This window comes from Tenrec ecaudatus, chromosome 17 (genome assembly GCF_050624435.1).
Source record: "Tenrec ecaudatus isolate mTenEca1 chromosome 17, mTenEca1.hap1, whole genome shotgun sequence".
Lineage (NCBI taxonomy): Eukaryota > Metazoa > Chordata > Mammalia > Afrosoricida > Tenrecidae > Tenrec > Tenrec ecaudatus.
The window spans coordinates 16,253,617-16,277,366 of record NC_134546.1 but is presented as its reverse complement, the minus strand read 5'-3'; the positions used below and the strand labels follow the sequence as shown (position 1 = coordinate 16,277,366).

General features: G+C 48.0%; 1 protein-coding gene and 1 non-coding gene across 21 annotated transcripts in view; both read left to right on the top strand.

Moving 5' to 3' along the window:
* The window catches only part of AAK1 (AP2 associated kinase 1), a 185,952-nt gene that overhangs the window by 143,314 nt on the left and 18,888 nt on the right, over positions 1–23,750 (top strand). For 5 of the 20 annotated variants that reach the window (XM_075535448.1, XM_075535443.1, XM_075535451.1 and 2 more), the window contains exons 14-19: positions 6,027–6,259; positions 7,515–7,672; positions 10,211–10,315; positions 16,833–16,928; positions 22,453–22,572; positions 23,600–23,701. In XM_075535448.1, coding sequence (XP_075391563.1) covers positions 6,027–6,259; positions 7,515–7,672; positions 10,211–10,315; positions 16,833–16,928; positions 22,453–22,572; positions 23,600–23,701 — 814 coding nt within the window. The remainder of the gene's footprint in view (positions 1–6,026; positions 6,260–7,514; positions 7,673–10,210; positions 10,316–16,832; positions 16,929–22,452; positions 22,573–23,599; positions 23,702–23,750) is intronic. The other 15 variants (XM_075535449.1, XM_075535445.1, XM_075535453.1 and 12 more) reach the window with 8 other exon arrangements.
* LOC142431273 (U1 spliceosomal RNA) lies at positions 9,072–9,235 on the top strand. The gene has a single exon (XR_012780803.1). It is a non-coding gene; the product is annotated as a U1 spliceosomal RNA (small nuclear RNA).

Genomic DNA, 23,750 nt, shown 5'->3' with positions numbered 1-23,750 from the left:
CCCTTGCTTTCCCTGGACAGAAATGTCCATCTGGCACGACTCCCGCGTCTCCTCTCAGTGGACAGATACTTGGGGCAGTGTGCTGGTCCAGAGGGCGGGGGGCACAGGAACAGACTGTGCCGCGGCCCAGAGCTGAGCACTTCCCAGCTCTGAACCATCCTTTCTCTGATGACCCTGGGCAGGCCTGACCACCCTGCAGCCATGGCAAGCAAATCCACAAGAGTGATGTCTGTCTGCCAGGGATGTTGGTCACATTCTTGCTAACAGCAGCCCCACGGATGCTGAGGACCCCACCTGTGCGGCCATCAGAATCCGTAGCGATAGTCTGCACACCGGTCTGAACAAGCCTTAGGGGAGAATCTTAAAAGAGACAGAGAATTCTGGGGACAACCGCACTTAGAGGAACGACCACAGAGAGGTGCAGCAGAATGTGAGGCGACCGTTCCCCCATTTCCTCTTGCTCCTTCATGCGATTGTGCCCCTTTTCTAATTTATTTAGCTTTTAAAATCAGCATCTGAGTTTAATGTCTGCCCCTCTCCCCTTTGTCTAAGGCTGCATCTGAACCAGGAGGAATTGTGGTGCAGAAAAGAGCTTACTCTGCAGACAGGCGACAGGGATTCTACCCCCAGTTAACTCTCTGCCCCTCTGCCAAATGCCCAACCTCCGTGCGCCTTGGTCTAGAGCGAGGAGGCTGGACTGTTTGTTCCGTGTCCAGTGAGAATGGCAGAGTGCGTGGCAGGGCTGTGGTGAAGAGCAGGTGACCGGAGTGTGGCCGTGTCATATCAGATTGCTTTAAGAAGGACAACGTTCCTGGGGAGGGCAGTTAATGGGCTCAGCTATTAACCGCAAAGTTAGGGGAGGAAGTCCACCAAGAGGCTCCTCAGAAGACAGGTCCGGTGGTCTCCCTCGGAAAAGCAGCCTATGAAACTTCTGTTTCACACAGTCGTACCCCGACCCGTGTGGGGAGGCCGAGAGGCAGGCGGTTTACAGTAGGCCGAAGTGTCCTCGTGGTTCAGACGCCCATTCCCTGTATGCTGCTTAGGGGAGAAGAGGGAAGAGGAGAGGAAAATGTGCTTCAAAATAGAGACTCAACAGTTGAGTGCCATTTTTGGAGAAAAAATATTTTGAATTCCAAGAACTAGACAAGTCCCATTTTGCTCTTGTCTTCGGTTATCTGGTGCTGCTGTGCCATGCAACGCCTTGCACAATACTGGGAACCGTGGCCCAGCCAAGTAACACATTTGGGGGGTTGGTCAGGGTTAATACACACCAATCTATGACATTCCAGCTTTCTCCCCCCACCCCAAATTCCTGTCTTTGCTCAGGAATATAAGCAAAATTTCACCCCCTCGTACCATTTTCATCCCCCAAATGGTCAGTCAACTCCAAGTCCAAATTTCGTCTTGAGGCAAAATTCTTCATTGCTGAACTGGTGAAAGCTAGAATATAATTTATCTGCTTCCAAACTACAGTGGTGGAGCAGACACTGTAGGCAGTCCATTACACATGGGAGAGATTAGAGAGCAAGAAGGAAAAATGGATGCCGAGCAAGTCAGCACCTCAGCAGGACCACTCTACGAGCTTTCAACCCTCTGTTCCCTAAGGCCACCTAGAGCCTCATGACTCTGAGTGTCGGTCAGGTCATCTGGATTCTAGGTGGAGACCCTTTGGCCCGAGCGAAAGATCTGACTTCCAGGTCCACACTGACAACTGCTCTGCCCCTTGGCTTCAACCAGCCCTGTTCTCCTCACGCAGCAGAGTGGCAGCCCTTTCCCTTGGCCCGTAGGCCCCATACTAGGGCCTCTTGGCCCTGCCTTCCTCAGCTTTAGGCAGCACCTCTAGCCCCTTCCCCCGCACATGCTCTGGAACTGAGTTGGTGAGGATCTGGCACTTGGAAGCCTAGGAGGCTCTAGGTCCATCTGTTGAGACACAGCAGGCTGGGGTTCCACCCTTTGAGACAACCGAAGCTGTGCCCAGTTCTTCCAGACTGGACAGCCCGGCTTCCTGTGCTCCTGGTCTCCAACTTCTGGTTCCTTGGCCTGTGGCTCCTGAGAAAACCGTGCGGAGGCCACATCGGACCTCTTCTGCCTTCAGTGGGGAGAAGAATCCATCCCCACACCAGCCCAAGGCCAAGTCCACAAGTCAGGAGTCAGACATGTGCCCAATCTCCATCTCTTTGCCCTCTTGGGACACCAGCCAATCCGCTCACAACACTCCACTTTGTACTGGGTGCAGTAGTCCATTGCAATGGCCCCACAAAGCTGCACACACCGTTCATGATGGCCGAGGGTTTGTGGGAAGTTGGCAGTTTGCCACCAGTCAGGATCAGCAAACAGTTAGGACACAGTCTGGTCCATTGCAGCACCTCTCCTCAGCCAGCAGCCATGTCTCTCTGGTCTTCAGCCCCTCAGCAACCTGGTCCCTTGGCCTCTCTGTCTTGCTGCTTCGGCCAGGTAACCCATCCACTGCTCTGCCACACGGTCTGATGCTCTGTGGTCTCAGCCCTGCAGCTCCTCTGCTCTGGTGCCCCCAGGCTTCGCATGGCATGCCTTCTGCTGCCCTGCCACTTCAGGCAGGGGTCTTGAAAGAACATGTGCTCCTGGTGGCCCTTCTTCCATGACGGTCCCAGGAGTTCTCTCTTCCAGCTTGTGGGATGCCTCATTCTTCTCCCCAATGGAATGGCAAAACTGACCAGACCTTGATTTAGAGTCCCCTACACCTCATTTGCATGGTCCCACCCAATCGTTTGGTGGGAGTTACAGAGAAATGGATAGCAGAGCCATAGCAAGATGTTTCACTTCAACACCGTTCCTCAGCCCCTCAGGCCTCTTACACTGCCCTGCCCTGCTCTGATCTTGACCAAGCTCTTTAGTGTCCAGAGATACCCTGTGCTGCCAGTGAGCCTCAGCTGGAAAGTGTCCAGCTCTCTTGCTCTGTGGGTTGGCAAGTCTAGCTTTACCAGCTGACCCAGAGACACTGTCCTTTTACTCTGAGAGCAGCTCCTGGGCCCTCTTCGACTGGTCTCTTGGTTCTGCTGCCACCATTTCTCTGCCAGCACTTCTTGCCCCGGTGCCGTCTTTTCTCCAGTGTCACACTCCCCCCTTCCCTCTGGGCCCTCAACACCCACAGTTCCCCCTTTTCAAACCAGCCTGCTGTGACTTTCCTAAGGCACTCGCCATTATTAGGCATCTTAACATTCTTCCAGCCTCTAGCCTTCCCCAATTCCAAAATCACTTCCACAGTGTAGGTCTCTGTGAGAGCAGCGTCTTACTCTGCTGGTGCCAAATTCCATCTTTGCTATCTGGCGCGGCATCAGAAATCATGCAAATAGCTGGCTTCCACCGTTGTTCTAACGCAGTTGAGGTGGCTAACCATCCGAGTCCCAGCTCGCGGGGAAGCTCGCTCGCTCGCTCTCACTCTCGCTGTCTCTGTTCTGGAGGAAGGTCCTGTTTTTGTTCAGTGTATGTGACCCAGCATCCCTTAGAGGGGACCCTGGGTCTAAGAGACTCACGCTGCCCTGGCTCTTGTCCTGCAGTCTATACTCCCGGGATTAATCTCAAGAGAGATTGACTCAAGATACAACCTACTCCTGTTTCTTGTCTCAGTGGTGTACCAGCAGCTCATTGAAAAACAACTCTCAACTTACTGCCACCGAGTCAATTCTGCTGTATATCAGCCCTGTGATAGGGTCCTGAGGCTGTAACTCTAGGACCAGATAGCCTCAACTCTCTCCCATGGAATGGCTGGTGGGTTTGAACCATTGACCTTGTGGTTAGCAACCCAAGACTTACTCATCATGCTCCGAAGCTGCCAGGGCTCTTTCATTCACATCCTACAGGTTAGGGTTTACAGCACATCGCAAAATGGAGCGTAATCACATAGCATGGAAATCACGGCCTAGCCAAGTTGACTCACATTTTATGGGGACATGATTTGATCCGTGCACGCCTTGCCGCGCTGTGACCTCAGTGGGTGCCACAGACCCTGGAGGAGGTTGTGCAGGTGCAGCTCTGCTTGTGTGTACAGGACAGTCTGCTGTGCTGTCGGAAGTGCACTGCACTGTTTTTCTTCTAACCTTATTTAGAGTCACATTAGAACCTTACAGGGAAAACCTGCAAAAGCAGGAATGTGTGCACGGCAGAGCTCTCTCAGAGAAGGAAAGCTCGCTGGGTGTTAGAGGTGTAAGATCCTTGCAGGAGGCAGTTCTATGGAGTTCCGACTCTTGACGTTTTCACGGTGAGTCTCAATAGCTAAGTGCCGTGTTCATGGCAATAAGTGTCTCAAACTCCCAGCAATAAGCAAACTCAAAGGGCCTACTGTGTTTCTCTGCGTCTTGCGAGTTCTCCCACCTTTGACAGCAAGCATGCAGTCTTATTGCTTCCTATCAGTGGAAGATCCTGGCACTTTCCTTCTCTGGCAGGTTTCCTCATTGCTCAGGTCCTGCCTTTTGTGGATTTGTTTCACTGTATTGTGTCAGTCAGCCTGTTGGTGATGTGGTTGGTGAACTCACTCAGGTACAAGATAGAGCTCAGTAGATTTTTTTCAAGTCTCAGTTAATGTACCCACTGTCACCAAGTCTATGTTGACTCATAACAACCTTAAAGGACAGAAGGAACTGGCCCCATGGGGCTTCCAACGCTGTAACCTTTATGGAAGCCGGCTGCCACACGTTCCCCCGCCGAGCGTCAGGTGAGATTGGCCCACAGACCTTCGGTTATCACACTTTAGGAAATCCCAGGTTGTAAGCGTCTGAGAGCCCTGGTTGGCTTAACAGGCTCGAGGTGGAGCTGCTAACTGCAAGATCCACAGTTTGAAACCACTACCCGCTCTGAGGGAGAACCTTAAAAAAGTACACTCCCAGAAACCCACGGGGGTCATTTGCCTCTGTCGGAACCAACATGATGGCCATGAGGGAGTGATGAGCATCCTAGCTCAAGGAGCTGGGGTCCACCTGAATCCCCGATCTCTCGGAAGACATACACCTGAAGACACAGAATGTGAAAGTGATAGGCAGGCTTGGAGAGGCAGCTCTAGGCTGAGATGAAGGGCTGGGTGGGAAGGCGATTTAAGTCCCAGAGCATGAATACGCTAGGCTATTCTATATCTGGCCTGTCAGAATTAGGAAAAGGATTAGCTGGCTCTCCTGACGTTGTTTGTTGTTCCTTCTCCCTGGGGTCTAGCGCCATGATGGTGATCTGTGCTTAAGGACTAACTGTGGCTTCCAGGATGTCCCCGCCTGTTTGTTCTGTAGTGACAGCAGGACCGTGTTCAAAAAAGGTTCTTACCCCGAGGATTCTGTGTGATGAGCTCAGCCATCATCAAAAAGGCTCTCGTCTCTTTCCGCATCTTAGATTTGCTACTTGGTTCCCCAGAGTCTATTCCAAGCTGAAGACTGGCCTAAGCCAGTCCCTCCGCCCGGGTGCTGTGCATGGATTTTTCTGCAGGGCTGCACAGCCATCAGGTCTTATAGACCCACCCCATTAACAACGCACACAGCCTTGCAAACGAGCACGCAGCCCAAGCGCTGCCGTTGCTTTACTCTCCGTAGTGTTCTGACCACAGGCTTGCCGTGGTCAGAGAGAGGACTCTCTCCCAGAGACGTCCTGCTCACATGTGCTCTAGCTGCCGTGGCGGATCACCTTCATCAGCTGTAGATGTGGGGCCAGCAGGCCTGCACTGGGAAGTCTGCTGGACCAGTTCCTGTGTGACCTCAGAAGCAGACAGGCCCCTGCTAGGATGCATTCTAGATCTCTGGAACTCTGGGTTGCCTTGGCCGTCGAATTGCTTCAGGCTACCCTGTGTGTTGCACTGGTGCCCCAGAGTCAGGTGGGCGTTCAAAAGTGCCAGGGAAATGGCAGGCTGCTGTCACTCCCAGGACTGGCAGCTCACACCGTCAGCACCTAGCTTTTCTTTCCGGGAGCAACTGACGAAGCTGTTTGAGTCCTGTGTTAACTCTCATGTGCCTCTTGTTGTTACGTCTATTTATTTGTTTTTCTTTTGGACAACTTTTCACCTCTCTCCCTAGCAGATTCAAGCCCCCATAAGACAACAGCCAAAGGTTCAGACAACACCCCCTCCTGCCGTCCAGGGGCAGAAACTCGGCTCTCTCACTCCTCCATCCTCCCCCAAGACCCAACGTGCCGGGCACCGGCGAATTCTCAGTGACGTAACCCACAGTGCAGTCTTTGGGGTCCCCGCCAGCAAATCAACTCAACTGCTCCAAGCTGCTGCGGCGGAGGCCAGTCTCAATAAGTCCAAGTATGTAGTCCTTCCCCTTTGTCTGTCTGTCTGTCTTCTTTTTGCAGGCCAGGCCTGCCACAGTGCATGATTGTTGTGCGTCTGTGCCTGCCTGTGTGTGATTATGTATGTGTGTTCAATAAGAACCCGAATTTGTCTGTGGTGCATGTGCCAGACTGGGCTGAAGAAGCCCTCTCCTGCCTGCTCCCCATTTCCCTGTCCTCACTCATCCCGCGCTCTGGGGTTCTGTAAACTCGTGATCTGACCCATTCTCTCGGTGCTGAAAAGTCCTCTCCACTGGCTCCCCTCCACCTGTGGAAGGGTCTCTGAGCTCACCAGCCAGCCCATGAAGGCCACTCACACCACCCTGTAGACCCCTCTTCACCCTCCTAAGCACTTGGCCCATCTGGTGCCCTGTCCTCCTTGTCCCCTTGTCCGCTGAGGTGATTCTTGTTTGTTCATCAAACAAGCCTTTTCTTTGGACCTTCTCGGCTCAGTGCGCTGTGCCAGTGTCGTTTTGTCTCTGCCTTCTTGGAGCAGGCATCACAGTGTGTTCTCCCCACTCGTGGTGTGTTTGGTCGACCTGGCCTGTGAGTTTCTCCAAGACAAGGAGCGCATCTTTGTCAACCTCTGCAAAGCTAGTGACGGGCTCTGTGGCCACCGGAAAGTGGGTTTCAGTGACTGCTGAATCAGGACAGTGTCAGTACAATTCTCGCTCGGCTTTCTTGGAATCATGACCTCTAAAGTTAACAACCTCTAAAGCAAGTCATTGGCCAAACTAAAAAGAAGGTCAAGAGAGACTAAGGAAATCAGGTCACGGTGACTTTGAAGCACATTGTGCCCTCTCTAATTGTGAGGGTGGCCACTGGCGATGCCTTTAATTCCAAACACGTCAGTTCCTGAAAACGGGAGGCAGTCTGTCCAGGGGTCACTCATTGTGGCTGTCAGGGTGGGCACCGCAGGGTGCAGAAACCTAAGCGCAGGTTGCCATGGAAGTCCAAATTGAAAGGAGACACAGCCAAAAGCACCCAAGGAAGCAAGCGATTACAGAACTAGTGGGAGACAGTGAGTCATAAAGAACAGGAGACCCTGATTCACAAGACAAAGGGCGTGTGCAGAAGCTGTTCGGTTGCTGTGGACGCTCCTTTAGAAAAAACACCCTGGGGGACCACTGGGTGACTCAGAAAAGAGTATGATCCTGAAGCAGAGGGAAGGGGGTGACTCTGGTTCAACTTTCATATGTCTTTTCCTTTCCCGGGGGCGGGCACCTCCCTAGGTCTGCAACCACCACGCCTTCCGGCTCCCCTCGGACCTCCCAGCAGAACGTTTCTAAGCCCTCAGAGGGCTCCCCGTGGAATCCCTTCGATGACGACAACTTCTCCAAGCTCACGGCTGAAGAGCTGCTCAACAAGGACTTTGCCAAGCTGGGGGAAGGTGAGGGAGCTGGGGGAGGGTGAGGGAGCTGGGGGAAGGTGAGGCAGCGGCAGCGCCTTTCTTGATTCTCAGTCCCACGTTCTCCAGGCTGGGAAAGGCCAGGTGTGAGCGTTCATTCCAGGGAGGTGTGCATGGGAAAAGACCGATCTGGGCCTGCTTCCCCCGGTACCTTTTTACGGCCCTTCGTCCTCAAGGAAGTCTGGTCTGTTCGGGGTGGGGGTGAGGAGTGTGTGGGTGTTAGGGAAGAAAGTTTGGGGGGGTTCACATAGAACTGGATGGCAGTGTCCGTGTGATGGCAGCCCCTTCCCCTCCTTCCTCTTCAGTAGGGTTGTTGTGAAAGGGCACCAGCTTAGGTCTAACAGAGGGCAGCATTGCCTGACCTGCACTGTCTGCACGAGTGTTGACGAGCCTGAGGCCATTGCTGCAGCTCCTGGGTCAGTCTGTCTCACTGAGAGTTGTCCCAGAAAGTAGGGGCGACCTGCCCAGGTGAGCTTGCCCTCCTGTGGACATTGAGTTTTCCTCTGTGGTCAGAGGTTCACGTTGCTATTGATTGACCACGGAAAAGAGAGCAAATAAAGAGAAGGTGACATTCCCACCCTCACGGTGCCTATGTTTGAAGGCAACACACACACACACACACACACATACACACTATCTCTCTCCTTTTGAAAATCAGCAGCAGAGGCCCTAGAAAATACTGCAGTATGATGAGTTCACCTGCAAGACAAAAGCCCAGGTACGGGAATACTCAGGACCCACTGAATGCTATGACCTAGTGAGGAAACATTCTAGCCTTGTTGATGCTGTTAGGTCCCGTGGAGCCGCTTCCGACCCATAGCGACCCTGTGCACAACAGAACCACACGCTGCCCGGTCCTGGCCCATCCTCACAACTGCCCCTGTGTCCGAGCCCAGTGTTATAGCCACGGCCTCACTCATCTCCTCGAGGGCCTCCCTCCTTTCGCTGCCCCTGCACCTTACCAAGCGTGACGTCTCACCCTCCTTGCCTCTAAGGACCATTCTGGTTCTACGTCTTCTAAGATCTGTCTGTCCTTGTAGCAGTCCATGGCTCTTTCAGTATTCTTCTCCAGCACACAGTGTTCTTCTTTAGTCTTTCTTACCCAGTGTCCAACTGTCACATGCAGACGAGGGGACTGAAAACAGCCTGGCTTACATGAAATCCGGGGTAGGTAAATCTAGAGAGACAGTGACTGGATTAATGGTTCCTTGTTGGTGTGCCAGGGGAGGCTGGGGGGATGGGGAGCTAGTAACAGTGAGCACAAGAATGAAGAAAAGGTTCTGAAACTGACAGTGGTGGTAATTGTACAACTCTTCTTGATGGGATTAAACTATCACATTGTATGATAGGTGAATTATATGCCAATAAAACTGTGGGGGTGATACTTACCTGGCAGGGGAGATACCATGATCACGAAGGTGGTTTTCCCAGGGCGAGGCTTATCCATTGCACTCCGGATGTGCTGACCCCTGCGATTTCCCCAAATGTGGGAAACTCGACTGCATAATTTGTGGTAGTGGGGGACTGTGTTCGCACTCTCCCCTAAAAAAAAAAAAAAAACAACTGTGGGGGTGCTGGGATACCATGGCTTGGGCCAGGCACACCTTACTCCTTTCTTGGCTTCTACACATGGAATTTAACTTTGACAACTCAGTTTCATTGCTTTGTGTGCCAATGATTATTAAAGGCACAAATAGAATTATGTTCATGGGCTGTTGAAAACCTATAGTTTCAGTTGGATTCTTTTTGTTTGTTTGTTTGCATCAAATTAACTGGTCTTTGGGATTGTTTTTTGTTTGTTTTGTTTTCTTCAGTCTATTTTTAATTTCCTGTCTTCGCACTGTTCAGCTCTATCAGCCTCTACATTGAACTACTAGCATGACTGTCCTTCACAGTGCCACCGGACTGCTCTCCCCAGCACGCCCTCCTGTCATTCATGGGTTCAAAACTGCTTCCCAGCAGGGAGAACAGATGCCTCCTTGCCCTGGAATGATATATATAAAATGAAATGTGTTCAGAGTAATGGCCGGACACATTCTGCTCTGAGCGACGTGGTTCGCTTTGGGGCTTAGCTCTATCCTGTCTCTTCTGACTCTGAAAGCCCTCCTTCCTCTTCAGTCCTTGGCATGATGAGACGGGGATCGTTGAGTAGCGGATATGTTGCCATAATTCAGTAAAAGAAATCAAGTCAAGAAGTCAGAGGAGGGGGGAGGGGGAGAGTGTGTGTGTGTGTGTATGTGTGTGTGAGAGAGAGAATATTACAGAAGATAGATTCTGGCTGACATGAACTGAGCAGTGTTTTGTCGTGTGTGTGTGTGTGTATGTGTGTGAGAGAGAGAGAGTATTACAGAAGATAGATTTTGGCTGACACGAACTGAGCGGTGTTTTGTCGTGTGTGTGTGTGTGATGTGTGTGTGTGTGATGTGTGTGTGTGTGTGTGTGTGAGAGAGAGAGAGAGAGAGAGAGTATATTACAGAAGATTCTGGCTGACACGAACTGAGCGGTGTTTTGTCCCTCCAGGCAAACATCCGGAGAAGCTCGGAGGCTCGGCTGAGAGTTTGATCCCTGGCTTCCAGCCTGCACAAGGCGATGCTTTTGCAGCGTCCTCGTTTTCTGCTGGAGCTGGTTAGTATGACAAACACTAAACCGTGCGGTTTGGCAGCACACGGATAACTAGCAACCCGGCGAGCCTCTAAATTAGGTTTTCTTTCAGTCGTGAGGTTCCCAAGCAAAAACTGAGGGACGGAGAAAACTGTAGAATCCCTTTGAGTTTAAAGGACAGGCTCATCCAGCAGTAATATCTACACACAGCTGTTCTCTGTTTCATAGACAACGTGTCTATTTTTGCATTTGAGGGACACTGCAGGCAAGCCTCAGAGAGCTGCGGCTCCCTTCCAGACCAGTGCAGTCAAGCAGATATCCCAATGAAAGCAAGTCGTACTGACATTTTGGTTTTTCAGTGCACATTAAGGGCATGCTTACGTTAAACTGTGTTCTATTAAGTCTGCAGTAGCATTTTGAAAAAGTTGGCAATGTGAGAATTACCAAAAGGTGACACAGAGGTATAAAGTGAGCGTATGCTGTCAGGAAAACGGTGCTGATAGACTTGGTCCACACAGGCTGGCCACAAATCTGTAATTTATTGAAAACAATCAACTCCATATCACCTCAGCTCAGTAAAGGACGGCACAATAAGCCGCGGGGTGCCTGCAGCTTCCTAACAGTAACTCCAGGCCGCCCTCCCCCGGCGACCTGGTTCACTCTGCTCACATCTCATGGCTGTTTAGGTTCTTGGAATGACTTGAATACGTTCAAGAATTAGATGGTTTGTACTGTCTGGAACTCTACCAAACTGTGTGTCTGAGTGTGCATGGGTGTTGGTGTGTACACACTGACTGTGAGGGCAGGTCTGCTTCCGTGACTACCGACGACATTGGGAACTTTCTCTAGGAATGCCACACGTGGGGTCGACTTGGCCGCAATCGGTTGACTTGGTTTTTGTCTGATGAGGACTGAGCTGGTTCCCATGGTTTCCTCATACACACATTCTTCATGCAAAACCTCTGTTACTTCCTTTGCCATTTCTTTACGATCACCTCAAGGCGATTATTTGCCAGATGAAAAAGGGCGTGTCTTTTAAGGCTTTCAATACTTACTTCCCCGTCACATCCGAGAGTCCTGTACAGATTCTGTTTCCATCAACAGTGAACGAGAGCACATTGCCCCTCCTGCTTTCCTACGGATGGGACCTGCTGTTCCTCTGCTGACCACTGTTCGTTCTTGCAGGAGTTGTATTGTTCACGAGCTCTGCCATGTTTGCTGTTTCACATTGTAAGCGCTTCGTGGATCACATCTCATAAGCATTGCCCCCGCTTGGCTTAGTGCTGGTACCTCCTCCGCCCCTCACAGCCACCCTTTGAAATGGGTGCATCGTCCCCACCTTTGAGCTAGCCAAGGCACAGGCTCGTCCCTCACCAGGATCAGGGAGCTGGTGAGTGGCCGAGCTGGACCATGCACGGGAGATCTCTGGCTCCAGGCCCTTCACCACGAATTGAGGCAAATTCCACCATTATGTTTTCCTAGCATCAGCTGTCCTTTAAAACTTCTCACACAGAATTAGGCACATCATTCTGTGGTGTTTTCTATGTATCAATTATAAGTGTATGCATTCGGACTTTGTTTTCTTCATGACATTAGCCAGAGGTTTTCTCTTACAATCATTTCCAGATAGCTCTTAGATTTATTTTAAATTTATTTATAAACTATGCCTTTTCATCTTTTATACTTCTGCTTTTATCTTTTCAATTACATTTCCCTATCTTAATGTAGATATAAATTTAAATTATATTTCAATTATGTACTTAAATTTAATATGTATTGTGTAATATATATTTAAATTAAAATAAATTTAATTACATTTCCCTATTCCTATGTTGCTTTGTTTATATCAAGAACATTTATTAATTATTTTAACTGATACAGATATTTAAGACTATAAGGTTTTCTCTCAATAAATCAGTCATTTTCAATTTAGGAATGAGGGAAGAGGCTAATTAAAATATCCCGGAAGGCGTTTTCGCACACAGATGTTCTAGTATTATCTTTTCTCCTCTGCCCTCCAATTGCAAGCACCCCACCCAATCACTTAGGGTTATTGTTATGAAAGCACACACCCTGGTGGCATAAGGCTTACACACTGGGCTGCTAACCACAAAGTAAGCAGCTCAAAACCCCCAGGTGCTCCTCAGGGGAAAGATGAGACTGTAAAGGGTCACAGTCTCAGAGACCGACAGGGACCATTCAATCCTGTCCTATAGGGTCACTCTGAGTCGGAGTTGAAAGTCAATGGCAGTAAGTCTTGTTGTTGTTTTTGAGTTTATGAGAGTGTGAATGTGGGTTTCCCTAGCATGAAAAAAACTGTGATTTCTGGTGCTTTCACTGTATCTCAGGTGTAGTCATATGCTGTTATTATTGTGGAATGGACTTTGAAATTATTTGCAAGTTGTACTTTTAAGTGGTAAGTAGTTAATTCAAACTTTTTAATGTTTTCCATTTTAGAGCTTTGTTGTCTGGTCTGTATAATGTTTAAATCTGGCATTTTCTTGGGTTTTTAATGCTCCCAGAATCCGTACATGATACTTGAAATGATACCATTTCAATCCTCTCTTCCTATGTACAAGGATGGCTTACCTAATAATCTGTTACAATCTGAGCATGGTACATGAGACCTGCTGTCCCTCTGGGGTTTCCGTCCTTTTCTTTCCCCACTCTCACGTCTCTGAAAACTATTTTCTGTTGTGATCCAGTGATATTTAGAACACACAAACCTTTGTGGGACTGTATTCTCTACTAGTATAATTCTTTATCTTTCTTCCCTTTAATGCTTTTTACTTGCATTTTGCCTTGGCTAATATTGCTTTTATATACTAGTTCCTGCCCATTCTTTTCTATTAATTATCTATACACTCTAGATTTAGGATAGTAGCTAAGTTTTGTCCAAAAAAAACTTGGTGGTTTGTTTGTTTGTTTTTGTTTTTAAAGTACAGGGCAGAGTCTGACCTCCTGATTTCACAATGGGAAGGAGAATCAAACTCAGCCAAGGCAGATTCCTGGGAGGCTGAGGTCAAACATGCACCTACCCTCCAACCTTCTTTATCAATTATGATTATCAACGGCCCCTCCCAAGGCACTCTCTGCTTCTCTGATAAGTTTCAAAATTCCTCGCAGTGGTCAGTGGCACTACTTACAAGTATGGGGCTAATAAGGAAAATTAGCAGGATCAGAAATACTCAGGATGGGTCCTTGGTGAGGATGTCCTCTTCCCAGCCTGTTAGCAGACAGGCCTCTCTCTGGCCCTCAACCTGGCCATGCAGCTCCTTTGCCTCTGCCCTGCTCTGGCAATGTCTTAAAAGCTCCTGAAGGTTCTCATCGGTGGCTCCCCCATTTCCGTGTCTGGAGGCATCCCACTCCAGAAGTGAGGCTCTGTGTGAAGGCACGAAGCTTTACTTGATCCATGGGCCAGGAAGCTCATCACTCTGTCTCTATTGTGGCTCTCGATTCTGCTCTTACCACTCCTGTAGCATCACAGCTCTGTCTTCTGGATCAAGAAGAGACAACACACAGGACTCAAGAGTCCACACTCCCCTCCTGGCTCTTTCCTCCCTTCGCCCTGCTTCTGAGGTGGCGCATTTTAAACCTAGCGGGGTGGCAAACTTGACGAATCCCTTTGTTAGAGTGCCAAGATTTTACAATCGCAGTTCACTTTGTCAGCAGTACTCAGACAATCCCACCAGCATCTTCTACCGTTTCTTACCCAGGCCCGCCCGGAAAGGGGCAGACACCCATGCACATGAGAGTTACAGAGTGTGGCTTTGGAAGAGCCACAGCTCGTTAGTCACAGCACCAGTTTTTGTTCTGTTCCTAACTGCACTAGTGATCTTTATTTCCTCATTTGTTATCCTTCATATTTTGGAATGGATTTGTTCTTTTGATCTTTTATACAACCTCCATAACATATTTATGCATACTTTAAGCATTTCTCTAAATTGCAGCCTCCATAACAAAACATCTTCCATCCGTCCATCACTGTATCCGATCCTTCTTCATCCTGATCTTCTCCCAGTAGGGACGCAGCATCACAAAGTTCGTAGAAAATGGGATTTTTTTCCATGAATTTTTTGACACTCCCTCGATTTTTTTCTAGGGTTTTTGGACTGAATTTCTTATGAAATTCTCATGTATTTTTTTCATGTATCTTATTTTTATAAATTATTACTTTTATACTCATATAACTACTGGTTATTTAATTTGGGGTTAATTTATTTCAATACATCGCAATGTTTATCATTTATGATTTTAAAGATGGATTTCTGATTGGACTAGAGTACCTCTCTTTATGAACTCTCTTCGGGATATATGTAGTTCATACACTTTTAAATCTTTGCATTCCTGAAAGTCTACTTTTGTTATTCTCAGATAAGAGACAACTTTAAATATTCTTAGGTTATAATTCATTCCCCATAAATTCTAATAAGATCCCTTTGTGTTGAATGTATGCCTGTTGATTATTCTTTAGTAAGCAGCTTTTTTTCCCCCTACCTAAATATTTAAACTTTTCAACACGATATCACACAAACTCACTGCCATCAAGTCAATTCCAACTTACAGTGACCTTACAGGACCGAGTAGAAAGCCTCATTTCTGCATACATACTTGCATCAAATGGAATGATACTGTATGCAGCGTTTTATAGTTTGCTTTTTTTCTTTTAATAGTTTACTCCACCTGTTCCATGGTACTCTGAGACTTCAGAGCTGTGACTTTATCCTTCTTCCTTTCAAGAGCCTTAGTTAAAACCTGACCTTAATAACCTTCTTGAAATGGTAAAATTATAGAGACTGGAGCAGATTGGTGGGTCTCAAGAGAGAGACAGTGGTCAGGAGTAGGGGGAGACTCCACAGGGGCAGCTCAAGGGATTTTGTGCTAAAGGAGCAGTGCTTTATCTTGATTTGGGGGTCATTACTTTATTCATATATGTTTGTGTAGCATGACACGCCCACACAGAGGAGTGGATGGGAAACTGGTAAAAACTGTATAAGATGTAAACCAAACCTCCAAACTCAATGCCATCGGGTTGAGTCTGACTCACCAATGCTTATCGGCCAAGGTAGATCTTCCCCCTGTGAGATTCCGAGACTGTAACTCTCAACAGGAGGAAAAGCCTCATCTTTCTCCTGAAGAGCTGCTGGTAGTTTGGAACTCCTGACCTGGAGGTTAGCGGCCCACTGCATGACCCACGTCGTTTACAAGATTGTGAAAGGGGCCCTGGTGGGGCGGTGTCTCAGTGCTTGACTGCTAACCAGAAAGTCGGAGTTCAAGCACACCAGCGGCTCTGAGGGTCCATATAGGGTTACAGCCCTGCAGACCCTGCAGGCAATTCTGCTGTCTCCTCAGGGTTGCTGTGAATCGGGACAGACTCCTTGACAATGAGTAACAGTATGGGATCAGTACTCAGGATGTGGTCCTACAGTTCGCTGTCACCAGTGAGAGAACTGGCTGAAGAGTTCTATAAAAGTTTTGTAAAGATCTACTTTATAGAAAACAAAATTTTTAAAAAGAAGAAAAAGCAAAATGATATTTTAATTAATGAACAAAGGTAATAATGAGGTACAGTGTGTAAGAATGATAAATTGGAAGTCAAGAGACCTGGATTCTGATCCTATCTCTAGCCAGTCTCTCAACTCCTGGGCTTTTATTTTCTCTTCTGGAAAATTGTACTCGACGGTTCTAAGATTCACCCAGAGCTCTGATAATTCCTAGAATGTCTAGATTTCTCTAAATCTCTAAGTTGGTCCAATATAGAACCTATGTGAAAGGTATTGTTGACATAGTTCAGATGTTGTTCATTCAACATAGTTCAGAAGTTAGGGCTTTTCTCACCGCAACAGACAAGAAAGTCTCACTTCCGTCTTTCTGTGGGTGTGCCTGCCTACCACTATTTAGACACCGTGGTGATCCAGTGGAATCCAGATCCTTGAGGGATGTAGTCATGGGTGCATGTGTGCTACAAACTGAAACCCATTGCCAGGTACTTGATTCTGACTCGTGGTGACCCGTTACAGAGTTCCCAAGGCTGTACGCCTGGATGGGAGTCAGACACGCATCTTCAGCAGAGCAGCTGGTGGATTTGAACTGCCGGCTTGTGGTTAGTGGTCCAGCACTTACCCCGGAGCACGACCAGTGTTCCTTATGCACACAGGCTGGACTACAAACTAATGCTTGTTTCCCTGCAGAAGGGACCGTGTGGGCCGTAGCTGCTGAAAGGGTTCAGAAAGAGAGAGCACTGTACACTGCTGGGTCTAAGGAAGAGGTGTGCTTTCAGAGTCGTATGACTCTCCTGGCTTTATCAGTAACTGTGTCTCGCAGTAGTGTGTTCAAGGACAAGATTAGGCATCTCAAGCACCTTGAGATTACACTAGATTCATATCTTTGCGTCTACCCTCCCTGCTAATGCTCTGTAGACTTGCTCTGTAAGTTAAGCTGTTGGGCTGGTAGATGGTGGATTCATCTAGATTTACATGATGTTTTCTCCTTGTCTCCTTTCTCTCTCTTCGGCCCTTCTTCCATTTCCAACCGACTTCAGCTGAACAGAGGAAGGGCGGGCAGACTGGGGACTCTAGCCTGCCGCTCCTAAGCGTGCCTGACCCTTTCATTCCTCTCCCAGTACCTGACGCTCCAGGTAGGTAAAGAAGACTGGTCTGGAGCCAAGCAGCCTACCTAATTCATAGGTCCTGGGACCTTTAGAGAGTGCTATGGAATTGATTAAGGGGGGAAAAAAGAGTTCTATGGAAAAGATCGATATTTCAAACACTACTGACAGGTACTCTTGTGTGTTTTTCATGTGTCCTAGTAGGAGGGGCAAGCTTGTCTTTGAGGGCCCCAGCGTTTAGCAAAATTGATATAACACATGTAGGCCATGCCAGATGATCTCATTTCTCTGCCTGCTGCCCTCCCCCTGCCCGCCACCATGCACCCACCCTGTGATTCATTAACGGTAGGTAGTGTGTCGGGAAGAACACTAGTCCAGTGTGAGTGTCACCGAGCGTGTGAGGGTGTGGGCGCTCTGTAAGCATATGCAAAAGGACCAGAATGCTGCTGGTGGTGGGTTTATGAATGGCTTCCTTTCTGTCATTTGTTTTCCTGTTCTATACTTTTACATTACAACATAAAACAATTAATAAAAGGTGTTTAAAAGCATAATCAACAGTCAACCACTTGAGCTCAAAACGATGACATTGATCCTTGGACAAAGTTCAGAAGGCTTGGGAGAGAAGGAGGAGGAGAAACGGGAGGGAGGGGTGGGGGGTTGTAAATGAAGCCATGTCACATTGTGGAGAATGTAATCAATGACATGGAACAAAATGTATATGAATTGTTGAAAGCTGATTTGCTCAGTAAACCTTTACCCAAGTTATATAGAAAGCCTTTGAAGACCTTGTCAGTGAGGAGAGCTAGACTGCTTGAGTTCACATGACTCAGTCCCCCAGATCCTCATTTCTAAATAAACAGTTGAAAGCAAGACATGGTTAGTGTGTTCTGATTAAAGAAGCTTTTGTAACAAAAAGCAGATGTCATTCACTTGGAGTTTGTGAATGCCTAATAGACCCCCTCTGTGTTAGTCCGGGTTGACTCAAGAAACAAATCCAGAGACACTATATGGAAGTGTGTCAGAGACAGCTCTATCTCAAAGAGTGATTGTATATAGAGAAAACATCCCAGGCCAATCTAGAGGAAGTCCATAAGTTTGATATTAGCCCATATGTCCGACACTAGTCCAAAAATTCCTCTTTAGACTCACACAGCACATGCAATGATGCTGAATGCAGGAAGATCACAGGCCGGTGGATAGAAAGTCTTACAGATCCAGTGGTGGTGGAATCATCTCAACACTGGTGCAGGTCTCCAGTTCGCTAGTGTCTCAACGGAAGGGAAGGCAGAGAGAGAGTGGGTCTGCCCTCCAGTGAGCTATTTATCTCCATCATGATTCCAAATGAGGTCATCAAGTTGCATCCTGATTGTCAGGCTAAACTCTACCCCCTTATTCTCAATACCCTCAACTTGACAGGTGATGATGTAACGACCGCACCCTCCCATCCTTTTCTCCCCATGAAAAGCAGAGGGTGGGTGGGAGTCATTTAAAGAATAGAAGTTGTCATTTTCCTTCTGTCATAGCCTCTGTGAAAAGGTAGACCGATGGGCCCAACGTTTGAGAAGTAGCTGGTGGTCATTCTACTTCTGATAGCCGCCCCCACCCCACCCAGCACCCAACACCCACCTTCTTACTAGTTCTTAATCTTAAACTGACAGAGACTGTGTGTCTTTTCAGTTCCTGGAGAGAATGTTAAAGCTATTTTGCTGATCATATCTAGATTGGACATGATTATGACATTCATAGCCTCTATTTATTAGGACTTCAGCGAGGTGCTAAAACAATTCGTAAAGACAGGTAATAAAATGAGGCGATTCCTTGTCTCTGCTGAAGGGAAAGCGGAGACAGGCCCTGGTCAAGGGGCACTACTCCTGCTCCTAGGGCTGCCTCTGTCGTGCCCGACTCGATCCACCAGTCTCTTCTCCCGCGCTGTCCCCGCTGGTAGCAGCGTCAGGTGAGAAGTAGGCACAGTCCTATAGGGAAGCTGAGTTACTGTGCCTCTGTAAACAGATCCACCTAGCTGTGCTTCTATTACTGCTCAAATAAAAACCCGAAGAGTGACTCTTGGATACAATTCATAAAGTGACGTAATTATGATAGACAACTCCTAACAATAGCACTATGTAACTTGATAGCGTACCGGACAGGGCAAGAGCTCGCTAATACCAAAAATCACACTGGGACCATTTCAGGGGCTGTGCTTAGAGAGAAGATAGACAGGCAGCAGAGCCGTGCTTGGCTGTACCCTCCAGGAAGGCCTGGCAGGCCCTTCTTAGGCCAGCCTCAATCTGAGCGCGCACAGGTGGAGAGGGCCTCAGCTGCATCCTCCCCTTTGGCCTGAGTTGAAGAAAGGGCTACGGAGTCCCTGGTACCTAGACTAATTACCCACAAGGAAGTATGCCGTTTGCCACTGTCTCCACCCTTGTGGCCACCGGTTAGGTGTTTTGGTTGTGGCTAGTGTCTTGTTTTCACTGTCTTGATTTTGCCTCCAGCCAAGGCTCAGCTTCTCCACTCCAGGCCTCATGGTAAGGACCGTGGGACCCGTTTCTTAACAACAACGATGCCTTTCTATGACTGGACCCTTTAATTTTCCACTTTTAAAATGCCCTTACACACAATTTCCTTTGACCCTGCAAATAGTACAGAGGGGAGGTACTTGAAGTAATCACCCCACGTTGTGGCTGAGGAAGCGGTAGTACCCTTACCTCTGCACGTCACAGGTGCGCGTCTTTGTCTCCCTCCTTTAAGTTCTGAATGTGTCTTTTGCCTGTGGGGCAGGCCTAGATTAATTCAGCCTTGGGCTCCAGAGCTAAATGTAAGGTTTAGGGAAAAAAATCAAATAAATTCAATCATTTCAGACCTTGGGGTTCTAGCCGCCTACCTAGTGGCTGGGCTAGGTGGTCACTGTCGAGTCACCTACGCTCAGTGTTCTGATCGTTAAAGCTGGGACTGTTAAAACCTAGTCTGCTACTGCCCTGATCAGGTGGTTCTGATGAAATCATTTATTAGAAATCGCTATGTCAATGCGAAATTGCCATAAAGATAGTCAATGCTGTTATAACGTTGGTTCGCGATCCCTACCCCTACTTGTTCTATAGCTTTATATAATATCCACCTTTCTCTCCTTGTTGAAATGAAGCCTACTCTCAGGTCCCTGAACCCTTGCATGACTGGAAACTGCTCAAATAGGCCTCCCTGAATGAAATCCTTGTCAGACCGCGGGTTAGGGAGCGCTGGATCGTTGTTGATTCTGTTGTCTAAGCACTGTGTTGGATGTGTGGTTTTCTGCAAAGCACGATGACATTCTCTCAGTTGCTTACCAAGAGGTTGGCCATTCAACCCAACAGCCTCTACTCAGGAGAACTATGTGGCCTCCATAAAGATTGTAGTCTTGGAAACTACATGGGACAGTTCTTCTCGGTCTTGTAGGGTTATTGTGAATCAAAACAGATTTAGAGGCAGGGGGTTGGGTTTGTTTTTTATCCTGTGGTTGATAAAGACTGTCTGGAGGAGAGAGACTAATCTGAAATGGGTTCAGTGATTTCTAATCCTGTCCCACTCTCGCTGGAGCGTGCGGAAGTGGAGCGAGAGAGATGCTCATTACACCTTTTCTCTTACATCTTCCTTTAAAGATTTTAAAATGCCAGCAATCCTCTCCTTTAAAGCTCCCTCTGTTCTGATTGGTTAGGTCCTTCCCAAGAGTCTATATTTCAATGCCATCAAAGCCTTAGTTAAACAGGAGGAATTAAAGTAGAGCGGTAGAGTTCCAGACTCCACCAAGTAATACAGTACAAGCCTTGGAGTTCGGAAGATGGAGCCTCATCCTAGTTAATTCTGCTGCTGACTTACTGTAAGGTCCTGGGCGGGGTTACTTCACTTTTCTGGAGCTGATAATTGAAAAGACTCGGGCGAATAAGATCTGAAGTTCCTTCTCACACCGACACTTCATAAATAACTTTACCAGTGTTCGCGGACCACGGCAGAGTGAAGACCGTGCCTCGGTATCGCTGAACGTAGACAGGCCCTGTCAGCAGCATGTGGGTAGGACTTTGAGTCAAGACCAGGCTCTGCCATATCCTGCATGCGAGACAGGCCTTTTTTGAGTCTACTTTTTATCTAGTGACACAAGAGGGCAAACATGAGTGCTAAAAATGTAAAGGGATTCCTTTTTTTAAAGAAATAAAGAGCCATCTTTCAGAATAATGAAAAATGAGGCTTGTTATGAAAACCCATCTTGTTTTTCATTCAGTGTGCTAAAATATAGATCCAGTAAAATGGTTCTTTCATGTAATTGAACTTTAAAGCACTTCTTTTTCTCAACCATTTTATTTTTTTAACATTTTATATATATTTTTTTCTAAACAGTGTTTTTCTGCAGTAGCAAACGTATTGTTAACATATCTTTACCTGGTCAGGGTGCGGGCTCTTTCTGGCCTCATCGCCCTCATTGTAAAATGAGGTGTGCGCTCTAAAGTCCTTTCTTCCCATAAAGCTCGATGGCTCGTTACTTTGTGTCCAGTTACTGCTTTTCCTGTAATAAGTTAGAAATGAATACAAGGTGCTGGGGGCACGGTGCTAAAGGATCAGTCGTACGTGGCACCACTAGGTGTGACCAGGCTATAGGTTTCTCGGGTTCTTTCATGTCTTGCAAGATGTAAGATACCATCCGCCTACAGGTTTAAGTAAGTTTTATGAGATTTGGCCATAAATATGTCACAAGTGCACTGTGCATAGATGATAACTGATTATTGTTTTTCATTCATTAGCCTAGAAGTGGTTGAGTGGATGTTTCTTGGTGAGTTATAAACTGTATCCAAATGCAAGACCCTCATCAATAAAAGAGTTTTTAAAAGCCCAGACAGGAAACTAAATACATACACCAGTGTTTACAGCACCTTCGTTCTTAATCGCTGAACTGGCCGTGACCAAATGCCCATCAACTGAATGGTTGAACGAACCGCGCCTCGCTGCGCTGCAGGGTGACACCACCACCCAGCCAGAATCAGCGCTCTCCTGACACTGCCGCAACAGGGACGACGCGCCAAGAGCTTGTGTCCAAGGAAGGAAGACAGACCCACAGGACTACATTGCATGCGTTCCATTCTTAGGGAAGTCTGTAATAAGCAAAACTGCAGTGGAAGAAGGAAGATCAGATGGGTCAGTGATTGGAGGGGTGAGAGGAGCGGATTGATGGCAAAGGTCACAGGGAACTTTTAAAGATTCAATAGCACTTCAGTGATGGTCACATAGATGTGTCCATTTGTCAGAAGTCGCCAACTGGAACAAAATCAAATGATGCCCCTACAATTAGTGACTTTTATTCTATGTCGATTCTAAATGAAAGCAGACAGACTCGGGGAGCATCTTTGAGGCCTCGTGGAGTAACTGCTTCATTTGGGGAAATGATCCGAATAGTGTTCGTTTTTACGGTGAATCCACACAAAACCTTGACCCCTGGATGTCTGTGTCTACATCGAAAATGGTGCGTGGTCAGCTTGCTTTGAGCGCTCACTGCATTTTTGCTTTCTCCCTCTCTCTCTTTCTGCCCACCTAGAAAAGCTTATTGAGGGACTCAAGTCTCCTGACACTTCCCTTCTGCTCCCTGACCTTTTGCCTATGACCGATCCTTTTGGTAGCACCTCTGATGCCGTCAATGGTAAACTCGCCGTCAATGGTAAACTCGCCGTCTCTGTTTCCTCACGTGTGCATGTTGTTGTCTGTCTACTGGGTTCACCGAATGCTAGTGAAAAGTGGCAACGCCCCCCCCCCCCCGGCTTGGAAGCCATGCCTTGTGCCCACCCAGAAGCCCAAGCCTGTGTGATCTACGTACAACCCTAACTGAAGTGTTTTCTCTGCCTTCCAGCGGGTCTACCACTGGTGGTGTTTGTTTTCGTTCATATCCTGAGATTTCTAGAATGAATTTCTTAGGATTGAGGAGTATGGGAACATTTACATTAAATTAAGCATCATGGGTGTTTTTGAATAGGACCTTATCATTACTGACCTTAATGGAATTTGCAGATTTTTTTTCTTTTCCAACTCCACCCCCTTTCCATTGCTATATGTTTGGAAAATAGACATAATTTCCCCTGAAACCTTGTATGCCATGAGTGTCAGTAACAGAAAACCATTCACTCAGTGGTTCAGCCCTTTGATTAGAGCGCGGGGCAGAGACGTGCATTTTTCTGTGCTCTGACAGCAGTAAAACAGGTCATGCAGCCAGACAGACCTACGAATGACTCCCGCCGCAGTGCGGCCCATCCTACAAACACAGCCATGCTTTCAGAACTCAAAAATGCCATGCCCTGAGGCTGCCCGCCAGCCGATGCCGTATGATGCAGATACCCTGAGCGCAGGAGCTGGTTTGAGCTGACTGGTGGCCTGCATGGCACCGGGTATGGTTTGTCCCCAAGTCTGTCCACTAAGAAAAACTTCCCAGAGATGTGGTTCCTTACAACCTGCTCACTCTTGTGCCAGGAAGAGATCTGCTGGGTTGCTCGTAGCTGCTGTTTCTTTATAAGAAGGGAGACGGGCTGGGAACCTTCCACACACGGAAAGACACTTCCCGGGCCTCCCCTCTCCTCCATGGCAGGCATTGTGGCCATTTGTAGAAGCAAGCCTTCCCCGAATTGTGTCCAGAACCTTCTGACCTCCTTTCCTTTGCCCTTTCCTCCCTGCTCTGACTGCCTCGGTCATAAAAGAGAAAGCAGAGGCTGCCGTCGAGAGTCTCATTCCAGGGCTGGAGCCCCCGGCGCCCCAGCGCCTCCCATCTCAGACGGAACCCGTTACCTCGAACCGCACAGGTCAGTTAGGGGAGGGCTCTGTGCGCCTGAGCACTGGTCACAGATGGTG